The sequence below is a fragment of the Galeopterus variegatus genome, unplaced genomic scaffold (assembly GCF_000696425.1).
Source record: "Galeopterus variegatus unplaced genomic scaffold, G_variegatus-3.0.2 Scaffold4618, whole genome shotgun sequence".
In the NCBI taxonomy this organism is placed as follows: Eukaryota; Metazoa; Chordata; class Mammalia; order Dermoptera; family Cynocephalidae; genus Galeopterus; species Galeopterus variegatus.
The window spans coordinates 168,165-180,729 of NW_007730729.1; the positions used below are offsets into that span (position 1 = coordinate 168,165).

General features: G+C 35.6%; 1 protein-coding gene across 4 annotated transcripts in view; it reads left to right on the forward strand.

Annotated features, from left to right (window-relative positions):
* TRPC3 (transient receptor potential cation channel, subfamily C, member 3) overlaps positions 1-11,474 on the forward strand; it is a 67,803-nt gene extending 56,329 nt beyond the window's left edge. For all 4 annotated transcript variants that reach the window (XM_008587997.1, XM_008587998.1, XM_008588000.1 and 1 more), the window contains 2 exons: positions 7,408-7,483; positions 10,535-11,474. In XM_008587997.1, coding sequence (XP_008586219.1) covers positions 7,408-7,483; positions 10,535-10,677 — 219 coding nt within the window. In that variant the 3' untranslated portion in view covers positions 10,678-11,474. The remainder of the gene's footprint in view (positions 1-7,407; positions 7,484-10,534) is intronic.
* Positions 11,475-12,565: the final 1,091 nt, after the last annotated feature.

Genomic DNA, 12,565 nt, shown 5'->3' on the forward strand with positions numbered 1-12,565 from the left:
AGGTTTACTTCCAAATGAGGGTATCCTCTCTAAACCAATTTATTCAAAGACAGAGATTCAAATATGCCTCAAGGGTCAACAGAGGAAGAGTTTCAGAAATGCTTTGATCAATAGCAGTACTTAGAAAATTAAAATTAATTATTAATAGCATGCTGAGGTAATTTTTTATGTGTGTGAAGAATTATCTTAAAAACTGCAGATGATTTTTCTCAAGAATGTTAAAGACTCAGAAGGATGACTAAGATTAAATTCTGCTAATTTTAACAATATGTTATTAAGTATTTGTGTTGGTTTGGTTACGTCAAGTTAAAAGCACACAGATATGCTTAAGGTATATTAAGAAATAGGAATTTGTTGTAAGATCTACAGAAGCTGGGCTGTAGGTTGTATCTTATTCTCTCTGGTGTCTCTTATGGCAGCTGTGCTTTAACAGCTGAATTTGGCTTGGGAATACCTTTGGCTCGGATAGTGTTGGAACATCTTTGGCCCATGTATTGGTCTCTGGTCCAATCCCTGAAGGCTATTTTTGCAGGTTTGGTTTTACTAGAAGCACATGGCAATTTTTCTTTAAAGGGGGCAAAATGAAACATTCACATTGAACTCCATTCACAATGAGCTTCCTGGCACATTCAGGACAACCCCTATTATGCATGGTCTTAGGTTAAAAGGATACAAAGGTACAGTCCATGACTTCAAGGATCTCTCCACTGAAGTAGGAAGGCAGTGTTGAGGTAAGGAGAAAGGAAAGGAAAGCAAAAAAGTAGGCAAACACCACACAACACTGCAAAATGCTATGTGGTATAGGCATGCCTCTATATGAAATAGAAATAAATAGAAATAACATGAAAGATAAATAAATAAATAAATAAATAAAACCCAGGGGAACCCAGAAGAGGGGATATTTGAAAGTCGATGAAGTAGGAGAAGTAAATTTATTCTCTGTTGCCCCAAAGAGCAGAACTTTGACCAGTGGTTAGAATACAGAGAAGTTTTCTAACAGCTCAAGTTGTCCAAACATGGATTACACCAGCTGTCTGAAAAAAGTAGCAGACTCTGAATCACAGATGTATTTATACAGAAGCTGTGTAGTGGTAGTCTGTCAGGGAGTCCCACAATGAGTAGTATGACTTCCAAGGTCTTTTCTATCTCTAAAATTTTACTCTCTTTCTGAGTTCTTTATATGTGTCCAAATCAGTTTCATTATCTTCACTCACACTTTTTAGATTGCTAAAATTCATAGTATAGAACCTACCAATGACTGTAAAATTTGAGAGAATGAAAGTAAAAATACCTTATAGAGTTCTTATCAATTGTTAATTGAATTTGAATCAATAAAAAATAAGCAAGTGAAAGAAAAGCCTTGACTCCTTTTGGAAAGGAAGATATCCAACCACCCACCAGATATGCAACTACCCATATCTTATTCCTTCTCCCAGTCTTAATGGAGGGTTGAAAATGAGCTTGGGCTTATTTGCAAAAAGAAATGCTTGAGGTAGCTACCACCTAGGGTCTTTACCTGGCTACCACTCAATTCCAGTTTTAGAACCTCTCTCTAGGCTCCCATACCCTACACAGAGAAAATCCATAGTCTGCTCTACAGAGCCACAATGTCAAGAGTGACTCACAGGTTCATAAAAAGAATTCTGGATAATCCCTGGAGGTTTGTGGAATGTGGAAGTTATCTGTAGAGTTCTATTGTGTTAGTTAGCAATTTGACCAAGAGGAAAAAAATATCAATCTGTTATTGGTCAGTTTAACTTTATGGTACCAGCTTTGATTAAAGAATCAGTTGGAAATTTAAAGATAGTATTTAAAATGGTACTTCTACTTGTTACATGAGTTTCATGGTCCTTGCCTACGGCATTAGTAAGATAGATTAATCAAGATTTGCTTTATGGAAGCATAGATGATAATGAGAGAATAATAGTTACATTAATTGAGCACATGTAATTTACATGTACTCTCTCTCTTACATGCTACATTCTAACATTTCCATTATACAGATTAAGGCTCCAAGTTTCCACAGCTTGTAAATGATGGAGTCACAACTCAAATCCAGATGATTTGTCCTTGCAGCTCACATTCTTAACTGTGTTAAAGAAAACCAGAGCTGGACACTAGTGGTAAAAACAGATTTTATTCTGGAACTATTGCAATAGGAGAAAAGAGACCTCAAGGAGAGAGAGTCTTCGTCAACTGTTACACAATATTGCTTTGGATTCACCAGACAAGCTTCCTAATAGTAGGAAATGGCTAATCTTTGCCCCCTTCTCTGAGCTGCAGATCATTTTGGAATTCACGTGAATTATCTTTTCAACACAAGCAAAGTGATCGACTATTAAACAGGTAGTGTCACGTGTAGAGAAACTGACTTCAGTCCAACATCAAGTGTCATCTTGCTTATAGAGAGGCTTAAGCTTGGTGTATTGGTGAATGAGTATATTTAAGCTGTAGATATTAAGGAGAAATTTTTTGTGGGATATTTGGCAATCTTAACACACATCAGATTTTGAAGGGGAAAATTTTAAGCCTGCAACCATAATTTTCACTGCAGATCAAAGATAAAATATTGATGAGTATGTCTTCTTATTTTCCCTTCAATGAGGGAATTTAATATAAGTAGCTTTGTTCAGGATGTTTCTAGGGAACCTGAACTCTATATGAATTTTTAAAATATTCTATTTTCCTATAATTTTCCCTTCTGGCAGTAAATGTAAGTTTACACAGACTTTTTCTAAGCATGGTTTCAAATAACATTATATAAATATTTTAGAGGTATTATGCAAGGAAGTGTGGTTAGAAATATCTTAATCTCCAAACCTTATTAAATAATAGTAAGAGTAGTTAACCTTTTAAAGCAGGAACTATGCTAGTACATGCATTTGATTATTTAATCTGCACAAGAATTTATGGGCTGAATCTTACTACCTCCATTACATAGATGAGGAAATGGAAGCTTAAGAGAGTTTGAGTACCTTAAGTTCACTCAGCCAGTAAATAAAAGCCTGTATTCAAGTTCAGAGATTCTTAACTACAAATACATTCTGCCTCATCTTAATTTTTAGGAAAAAATTAAGCACAGTTTCCGATGTAGAGATCTGGCTCTGACTTGTGGCATGGATCTAATTTTAAACTTTTCTATTATCACAACCCTTTGTCCTAGACCCATTCATTGAATAGACTCTTCTTTCCCACTAATTTGTATTACTGCCTTCCACCAAACCCAGTGGAAATTCCTATCTGTTGTCAAATAATGGTAGTACAGATTGACCCAATGGCTGCTCCTCTCTTATCTCTGAGTTGGCTTTTTCCTCCCTGACTTAACTGCCAGGAGCAGGTCAGCAAGCCTGCCAGAGTAGACACTCAGTTGGAAACAAGATGTCAAGCTCCTTTTCTTTTAGGCAATCCTAATCTTTATGGGTGATTGCCTTGGATTCCCTCCTTCCCTTAAATTCAGGGGAGAGGGAAGCATTTCTTCCCTTTCACACAGGGGAGGGAGAGAATAACCTCTCTCTGCAGAAGACCCATGATCCCTTTCATGTCTCAGTCCTTGTCCTTGGGAAGAGGGTGAAGAGGAAGTGGGTGGTAAATTCAGTACTGGTCTGGTGATTCTCAGTAAGCGGTGAGGGGAGGTAGTTGGCCCCAACTGCTAATGGCCACTTGTTCTTAGACCATAGGGTACTTAGCATGCTTTGTCATCAGTTTGGGGCTTATAAATAATTCCAGAACAACAAGAAAAATTCCATCTGACTTAAGGTTATATTTCACTGGTATACTTTATTGTATAAATGTTTAAAAATTATTGGGGCCGGCCCGGTGGCGCACTGCTATAGTGCGCCGCTTGGGAGTGCGGCGGCGCTCCCGCCGAGGGTTCGGATCCCACATACAGACCGGTTCCCGCTCACTGGCTGAGTGAGGTGCGGGCGCAGCGCCAAGGATTGCGATCCCGTTGCCAGTCCCGGTCCGGTACCGGCGCAACACTGAGGGTTGCGATCCATTGCCAGACACGAAAAAAGACAAAAAAAAAAAAATGTTTAAAAATTATATGAATATAGTCAGATTTATCCATCTTTTCCTTATGGCATGGAAATATCTTTTCAAGAAATATTTCCCTTTTTCTTTAAAAAAATTGCTTTCCATATTTAGATCTGTGTGTGTGTGTGTGTGTGTGTGTGTGTGTGGCTGGCCAGCACTGGGATCTGAACCCTTGGCCTTGATGTTATAACCATGTTGTAACCAACTAAGCTAACCAGCCCATATTTAGATCTCTAATCCATTTGGCTATCTCTTTTTTTGTATATGGTGTAAGGCAGAGATCTAATTTTAACTTTCCCATAAGGGTAGTCCATTGTTCCAACACTACTTGTTGAATATCTTTTCTTTTCCTCCAATTTTCAGGTTACATGTAACTGATATACACAACTTTGTATTTTCTTTCTGCAGGAATCTACCTTCATTGTCCCCTAGACTTAATAAGATCCCTGATGTATTTTCCCATTATAGTGGATTGTTCCATATAGATGTAAAGTTTCACTGGACTAGGGATTGTGTTCACTGTTGTATCGCTAGCACCTTCTACAGTACCTGGCACAGAACTGGTACTCAATAAACATTTGCTGAATGAATGAATGAGTCCAGTTTAAGATTCATCCAGCTATGGGTCTCTCCTGGGGTCTAGATTCCACACTATTCCACAGGTTTTACATTTTATTGTGACTGGTAAGATGGGCTTTTTGTTTTCAATAGCATGGGCTCTCTCTTGGTCTGTTGTTATTCTCTGAAACAGACATTTTGAATTATCCTAGATTCCTCCCTTTTACTTGGCCTTGCCATCTAGTGGGTCACTTAGGTTCATAATTTCTACTTCCTTAAAATTGAGATATATTTTCCATTCTCACTCTGTCTGCATTTTAGTTCAGGCCTTTTTTTTCTTTCCTTTATTAACTTTTAAATGTGATATCTGGTACACGCACAAGAATATATCTAACACATAATTTATTATGAAGTGTGATTATATGCATACCTGTGAAACCACCACCTACATGACAATGGTAACATTATCCGTTGCCTCTGCTTATGTGCTCCTCCCTATACTACCCTCTGCCTCCGTCTAAGAGGTAATTACTACCCTGAGGATTGGGTTTTTTATCCTCTTGCTTTGCCTTCTTTTCAAGTGTAAGTTTATTACATATAGAGATTTCTAAAAATATATTAAATAGACTTACTTGTTATTAAGTTTTATAAGAATAGTTTCATACTTCATGAAGTCTTCTGCAGCTGAAAATTTTCATTCAACATTATGCTTCTAAGATTCATCCACATTGTTATGTGTGCCTATGGTTCATTAATTTCATTAATGAAAACCATAACGTTACATAGTGTAACATACCACAATTTATTTGTCTATTCTCCTGTTGATGTTTGTTTAGATTGTTTCCAGTTTTTTGCTATTTCAGGCAGGGTTGCTGTAAACATTGTTGTCATGTCTCTTGGTCCAAATGTGCAAAATTTCCCTAGCATTTCCCAAGGAGTGGACTTTCTGGGTGAAAGGATATGCAAATGTTCAACCTTGAGATATAATACCAAATTGTTTTCAAAGTTGTCTATTTACGCTCATGCCAGTAAAGTATAAAGTCCCCATTGAGCCATATCCTTTAAACATTTGGCATTATCAGATTTATTAATTTTACTCTTATAAAATGTAAAATTGGGGCCGGCCCAGTGGCGCACTGGAGAGTGCGCCACTTGGGAGCGCGGTGGTCCTCCCGCCGAGGGTTCGGATCCCATGTGGAGACCGGTTCCCGCTCACTGGCTGAGCGCAGTGCGGGCGCAGCGCCAAGGGTTGCGATCCTGTTACCGGTCAGTAAAAAAGACAAAAAAAAGGGAATAAATAAATAAATTAATTAATTAATAAAATAAAATGTAAAATTGTGCCTCCTTTTAGTCATAATTTGTATTTCCCCATGAAAGGAGTCTGAGCTTGTTTTATAGGTTTGTTGACCATTCACATTTCCTTTTCTGTGAAATACCTGTTTGTCTTTTGCCAATTTTTTTTATTGGGTTGAGTTTTTCTTATTGAATTAAAGTTATTTATTTATTTGAATCCAAATTATTTGTCACTTATAAGTATTACCAATATTTTCTCCCAGTTTGTACATTGCCTTTTAACTTTCCTTATTGTATCTTTATAAACAGAAGTTTTAAATTGTAATGAAGTTGAATTTATCAATCTTTTCTTTTGCAATTAGAATTTTTACCTTGTTTTTTAAAAATTAGCTCTACCCTGAATTTATAAACATATTTTCATATACTTTCATTTAAAGGATTCAAAATATTTGTCTTTCACATTTAAGATGCATGTAGAATTAGTTTTTGTGTTCACGATATGAAGTAAGGCTCCAATTTAACTTTTTTCATATAGATAAACAAGTATCCCATAACAGTATTTTTTGGGGTGTTGGGTGGCTGGCTATTATGGGGATCCAAACCGTTGGCCTTGGTTTTATCAGCACTGTGCTCTAACCAACTGAGCTAACTAGCAGCGCTCACCATTTATTTAGATTTAAAAATAGTCACAATCTAACAGTGGATATAGAAATTTTTTTCAAATGGATAAAATGTATATGGTACAGATGTAAAGTTTTCTATGTAAAAAATTCTGTACAACTTTCTGTGCAATATTGTTTCTCATCTGGCATATTCTAATCAGGTCAATAAAGTTTTTGAATTATTTCATCAGTGCAATAAAAAAATAGTCACAATCTATATTGCTATGAGAGGAAAGCATGCAATATAACAGAATATATAGTATTCAGAAAACATAAAATGTAATACATATGGTAATGAGTGTATATACAAAATTTAAAGAAAAGATTTTAAAGGACATACACCAAAATAACAACAGTGATTATCTTTGGATGGTGGGGTTATCAATGTTTTTGTTCATTTCATTTTTTCTTCTCTGTATTTTCCAAATTCTCTGTATTGAGCATATATTAATAGTTTTTTTTGTTTGTTGTTTGGGTTTTTTTTAATAGTGAGAAATAAGGTAGTGTCTCTCGGTGATAATGCAGTGTCAATGCACCTTACAGAGAAACCGTTAGCTGAAAGAAAAACCATGAATTGAAATCTTCCAACTTAACCTTTTTTAAAAGCATTTTCCACTCCTGAGGCAAAAAAAAAAAAAAAAAGCAAAGAAAAGCATTGTTTGTGGATTATGCAATAAATCTCAGTGGAAGGTGAAAAAATGTTAAGTTCTGAAACCTGGTAATTCTCATGTAAATAGTTATATAAAATTCTTCTTCCCTGAGTTGTTTGCTTTACAGGTATGTATGGCTTTTTGGAGAATAGGATCCAGGGTACTTATGTGTATCATTGGTGATCTAATCATTTCTTTTTGCCCAACAGCAGATAATGAAAAGACTTATAAAACGGTATGTTTTGAAAGCACAAGTAGACAAAGAAAATGATGAAGTTAATGAAGGTAAGCATCTCCAATTTGAGGAATATCCTTTTCTAACTAACTATGAACTTGGAAAACTTCATATTGAAGCATACTTTGAAAATTCAACCCCGGGTTACAGTTTGGGTTCCTCCATGATTAACAGGAAGATCTTGTGTTACATTTCTAAAACTCCATGTTTTTAAAGAAACAGTCATTAAAAAGGTTGATCAGAGGCAATTTATCTCTACTCAGAGTGCCCTAACTGATTCTCAGAATGTAAGGATTGCCATCTTTCTAGGAGTTTTAAAATCCTTCTTCCGTAGGGTAAACAGTGTCAGTTCTATTTTTAGTGAGTTCACATCATGTTAACAACGTTTTTCCAGTGATGCAGGTAAAAGAACAGTTGAGTCAGACAGAATCCACATCTTCAGAAAAACATCTATTTTGTTATCCAGAAACAAATCTCTAAACCATTTTTTTCAACTGGTGTTTCTCTTCTGAATTTTACTTTTCTCCTAGAGTCCTTACTTAAGCAGAACTTTTCAAGGCATATCCTAGGCAGAGTATCTGTCTGGACTTTAAAAATTTTTCATCAAAAGCTGAGGGTAGACCAAAGCACAAGCCCAGAGTTGGAAAGAAATCAACCTGAGAGAAACAAGATGCCCTAAAAATGGAAACTGTATCTTCCAATACCAATGAGATGCCACTAGATCTATGTACACTGATAAGAGAAGAAAAGGCTAAGCTTTGTAAAATTGTTGATGGGCTTTGATGCCATTACTTGGTTAATAAAAGGAATCCCTTGCAAATCTGAGTCAATCCAATGGTATTCCTATGTAGAAAAGAAATCTAAGAATGTGTGATTGTGAACTAGCAAAACTTCAGTTGTGGTGACCTAGAAACAGTCTCAGGGAGATAGGATTGGAGTGAGGTTGTCGTTTAGAAAGCAGAAATCCGATCCGTTGTACCAGAAAAAAGAAAATGAAAGTGAAGTGGGAGGAATTGGACAGCCACAACAGCGTTAAAAATGAGTATTTTCCAAGCCTTTGCACAAAAGAGGAAAATGAGCATTTGGAGTTTTGAACAAAACTCTTGACTAAGAAAGTAGATCATATAGCTTAACCTCCTCATTTAACAAATGAGGAAACTAACATCCAAAGAGGTTGAATAATTTGTGTTTCCTATATTGGCAGACTAAATACCACAGTTAGTATATAGTCTCACCATGACACAAGAACAAGAAGGAAGGATATGGCAAGAGGGAGGTAAAAGTGGGTCCATTACAGGACTGAATGGAGTGAGCATTCATTCCTCCCACTAAAGACTGGCCTTGTGATTTCAAATTAGATCAGTGTATTCCGTCTATAGTGCCATATGCCAAAGGAAGCACTTTTTTTTTTTTTTTTGCCACAAAAGGAATCCACAAATGTTTTGTGTGTATTCTTGAGGAAGAGTTAGAATTCCTTCAGAAAAACTGACTTTTTTTTATATATAATAGAAGAATGTAGAAATTATACCTTAAAGCATCATAAAGATACCAGGAAAATGTCATCAAAGGTGTGTTTTACACACCATTCTACTATAAAAAGCTAAGTCAAAGTACCAATGATTTGAAAAATCATTTCTTAGAATCAAGGTAAATTCCTGCCCCAATTCACTTTTCAAGGTCAGTGGCTTATCTATGTATTACAGTCACTTGCAAGAGAATTGTATTAGACCATTTCTGTTGCTTATAACAGAATACCTGAAACCAAGTAATTTATAAAGAAATAGAATTTATTTCTTACAGTTTCAGAGGCTGAGAAGTCCTTGGTCCAGGAAACACATCTGATGAGGGCATTCTTCTCTGTGGGAACTCTCCAGAGCAACTCAGGGTATATCACATGGCGAATAGGCTGAGCAAGAGAGCTAACCTCCTCACTTGCTCTCCTTTTAAACCTGTCAGAACAATGCCCATGACCACCCATTAAACCATCAATGGATTAATCCATTCAAAAGTGTACAGTCCTTACAATCTAATCACTTTGTAAAGGCCTCACATTTCAATTACCATAACAAGATTTCCCACCCTTTTAACACTGCTACCATGGAGATTGTTTTCAAAGAGTTTTGGGGGGACATTCAATCCACAGCCAGAATCCAGTTTTTTTTTTTTTTCCCCCTTTTTTTTGTCTTTTTTTATGTCCGGCAACGGATCGCAACCCTCGGTGCTGCGCCCGCACCTCGCTCAGCCAGTGAGCGGGAACCGATCTGTATGTGGGATCCGAACCCTCGGCAGGAGCGCCACCGCGCTCCCAAGCGGTGCACTGTAGCAGTGCGCCACCGGGCCGGCCTAAGAATCCAGATTTTAATTGCAATCTACATACATACACTCAAAATACTGCAAGCTGAACTGTGAGAGCAGTTGTGTTTTAAGAGCCAGAACTCTCCTTTTTGAGAGTATGGAATCTACACATTGCCAATGGTATCACATCTAAATGTCAATTTGAACATTGCTTGTTACTTCCTTATGCATCAATTCTCTGTGCCAAACTAATTTGTTTGTTCTTTGACTCCATGTTCATTACCACTGCCTTCCCTAATAAACACCCCTACTCTTCTTCCTTTCCTTACTTCAAATTTGAACATTTACTTCTTCTATGTATTTGCCTATTAAATATATTTCTTCATTTTTAATAAAGTTTAGGTTAGCTAGGATTTCCTTTGATCCTAGCAATGGGAGATGTTCCATCTAGGTGTCAACCCTATGCTTGAGGGAAACAAAGGGACTCTCTGTAAACAGAAAGTAGACAACCTGGCTGTAGAGATCACCCTGTGTTAAAAGTTGGGTGAGCCAAAGAAGAATACTTTAAGCTGAGTTTTACTATTAACAACATAGCTGGACTATTTTTATAGCTTTTATCAAAGGATCACTATATTTTTAAAAACAGATATTTCTAAAATATTTTGAAGAAAAAAATTTGAAATACTACATTGGAGACTTGATGAAGCAAAATGTATTCATTTATTGTTTGAATTTCACTCTTTGTTCTTTTCTAAATCCAAAGAGCTAATTGCCAATTTTGTATATTTCTAATACAAATATTATAGGCGAATTAAAAGAAATCAAGCAAGATATCTCCAGCCTTCGTTATGAACTTTTGGAGGACAAGAGCCAAGCAACTGAGGAATTGGCCATTCTAATTCATAAACTCAGTGAGAAGCTGAATCCCAGCGTGCTGAGGTGTGAATGATACAGCAACCTGGAATTATGGCTTTGACTATAGCACAAATGTGGGCAATAATATTTCTAAGTATGAAATACTTGAAAAACTATGGTGTAAATTTTTAGTATTAACTACCTTTATTATGTGAATCTTTAAAAAGTTAGGTCTTAATGATTTTACTGTTCTATCACATGAACATGCATTTTAATTGTCTGCCTTGACATTACAAACAATGACATACCATTGTATTTAAAGGCCGAATATTACTACATTATTTACATGTTTTGTTCGTTTTAGAGTAAACTCTGTGTCTTCGCATTATCTGTTTGTCTTCAAGAGATTGTAAACTCTTTGGGGACAGGAACCATGTATTACTCATCTTTGTGTCTCCAAAATCTAGTACAGTGCCTGGCATATAGTAGGTGCTCAATAAATGTTGAAACCAACTTAACTGAACTGCCAACAAAATACAAATAAAAATAAAAGGTCATCATGATGTAGCATACAAGTCCTTCCCTTGTCCAAGTGCTGAAGAGATTTTTTTTTTAATAGAAATGAAGAAATTTTACAACCAGCTATTACTTAATGACATTTGCTTAGAATTTTAGGCATCAGTGATAATCCTAGAACCATTGAGCCCTGAGTGAAGAATTGAACAACAAAATGGGTTAATAGAAAATATAATTACATTACATATTTAATTTTCATAGAATTGTTCAAAAGAAAACAGCAAAATGGGTTAATAGAAAATATAGTTGCATTACATATTTAAGTTTCATAGAATTGTTCGAAAGAAAACATTAAAAATTTTTCTAAAACATATATTTTTTGCTTTGTGTCTTAGAATTTTGTTTGTTGCTTTTCAGTAATGTGAAATTAGTCAGTGGTGTGGTGAGTTTTTTTAAAGTTGGGGGGTTTGCTATTTTGTTATAACCTTATAATTTCTGCCTTGATGCTTTAATACTAAATAAAATATCAGTAACTGACTTAATGTCTTGCCCATTAGGTCCATTCTGAGTTCTGGAGAAACAGGAAAGAGCAATCACTGTCTGAAAAGACATGGCTAACAACACCTGGTGTGTTTTATTTCCCTTTTTGGCAGCTGGTCTGTACAGTGATCCAAACCCTTAACCTTGGAGTTATGATACCGTGCTCTAACCAACTGAGCTAACTGGTCAACCCTTCATTTCCTTTTGAGAAATCTCTTGCCATCATTTCTTATAATGACTGACATTTTTTTTTTTCCTAACAAGGATTTCATTTCCTCTTTCTACACAAAATAGATTGTGATGTATCTGTATTTGACTTATTACACAACTGAGCTGAATACTGGTGATTTCTCGTGCAACACCTCATGACTTGAATAGGAAAGGAGATAAAGGCCAGTAAATTCCCTCCTCTCTTCACAGACTCTAAAATACTCAAATTATTTTTTAACCAGTTAGGTTTAAATCTCTCAGAGAATTATATTTAGCATCCTGAGCATCTTCAGTCCATTCTCACCAAGTCTTACAAGCATATGCATTGTGATCATAGCTCAAAGAGATTTATCAGTCTTAAAAAACGATTAAATACATGATGCTTTAAAATCATTACTATCACACAGAAAGGCTTTCTAGACATTAAGACAAAGATGAACATTAAATAGAACTACATAAAGCTCTTTAAAGATTACTTCTTAATTTCTACTTTTAGGGAGTTAAATTAAGAAAATATCTTTATACATTTTTTGCTACCATTGTAGAATATTTAATTACCTTTTGTGCTATGCTAATAGTATTTGTCTTAAACATTTAAAAAAATTTATGTGTTTTAAGTCATGCCTCAAAACTGAATAAAATATTGAATTTTCCATTGTTATATGTTACTTTATATTTTGAAAAATACTTTATATACTCCATATAGTAAAGATAGG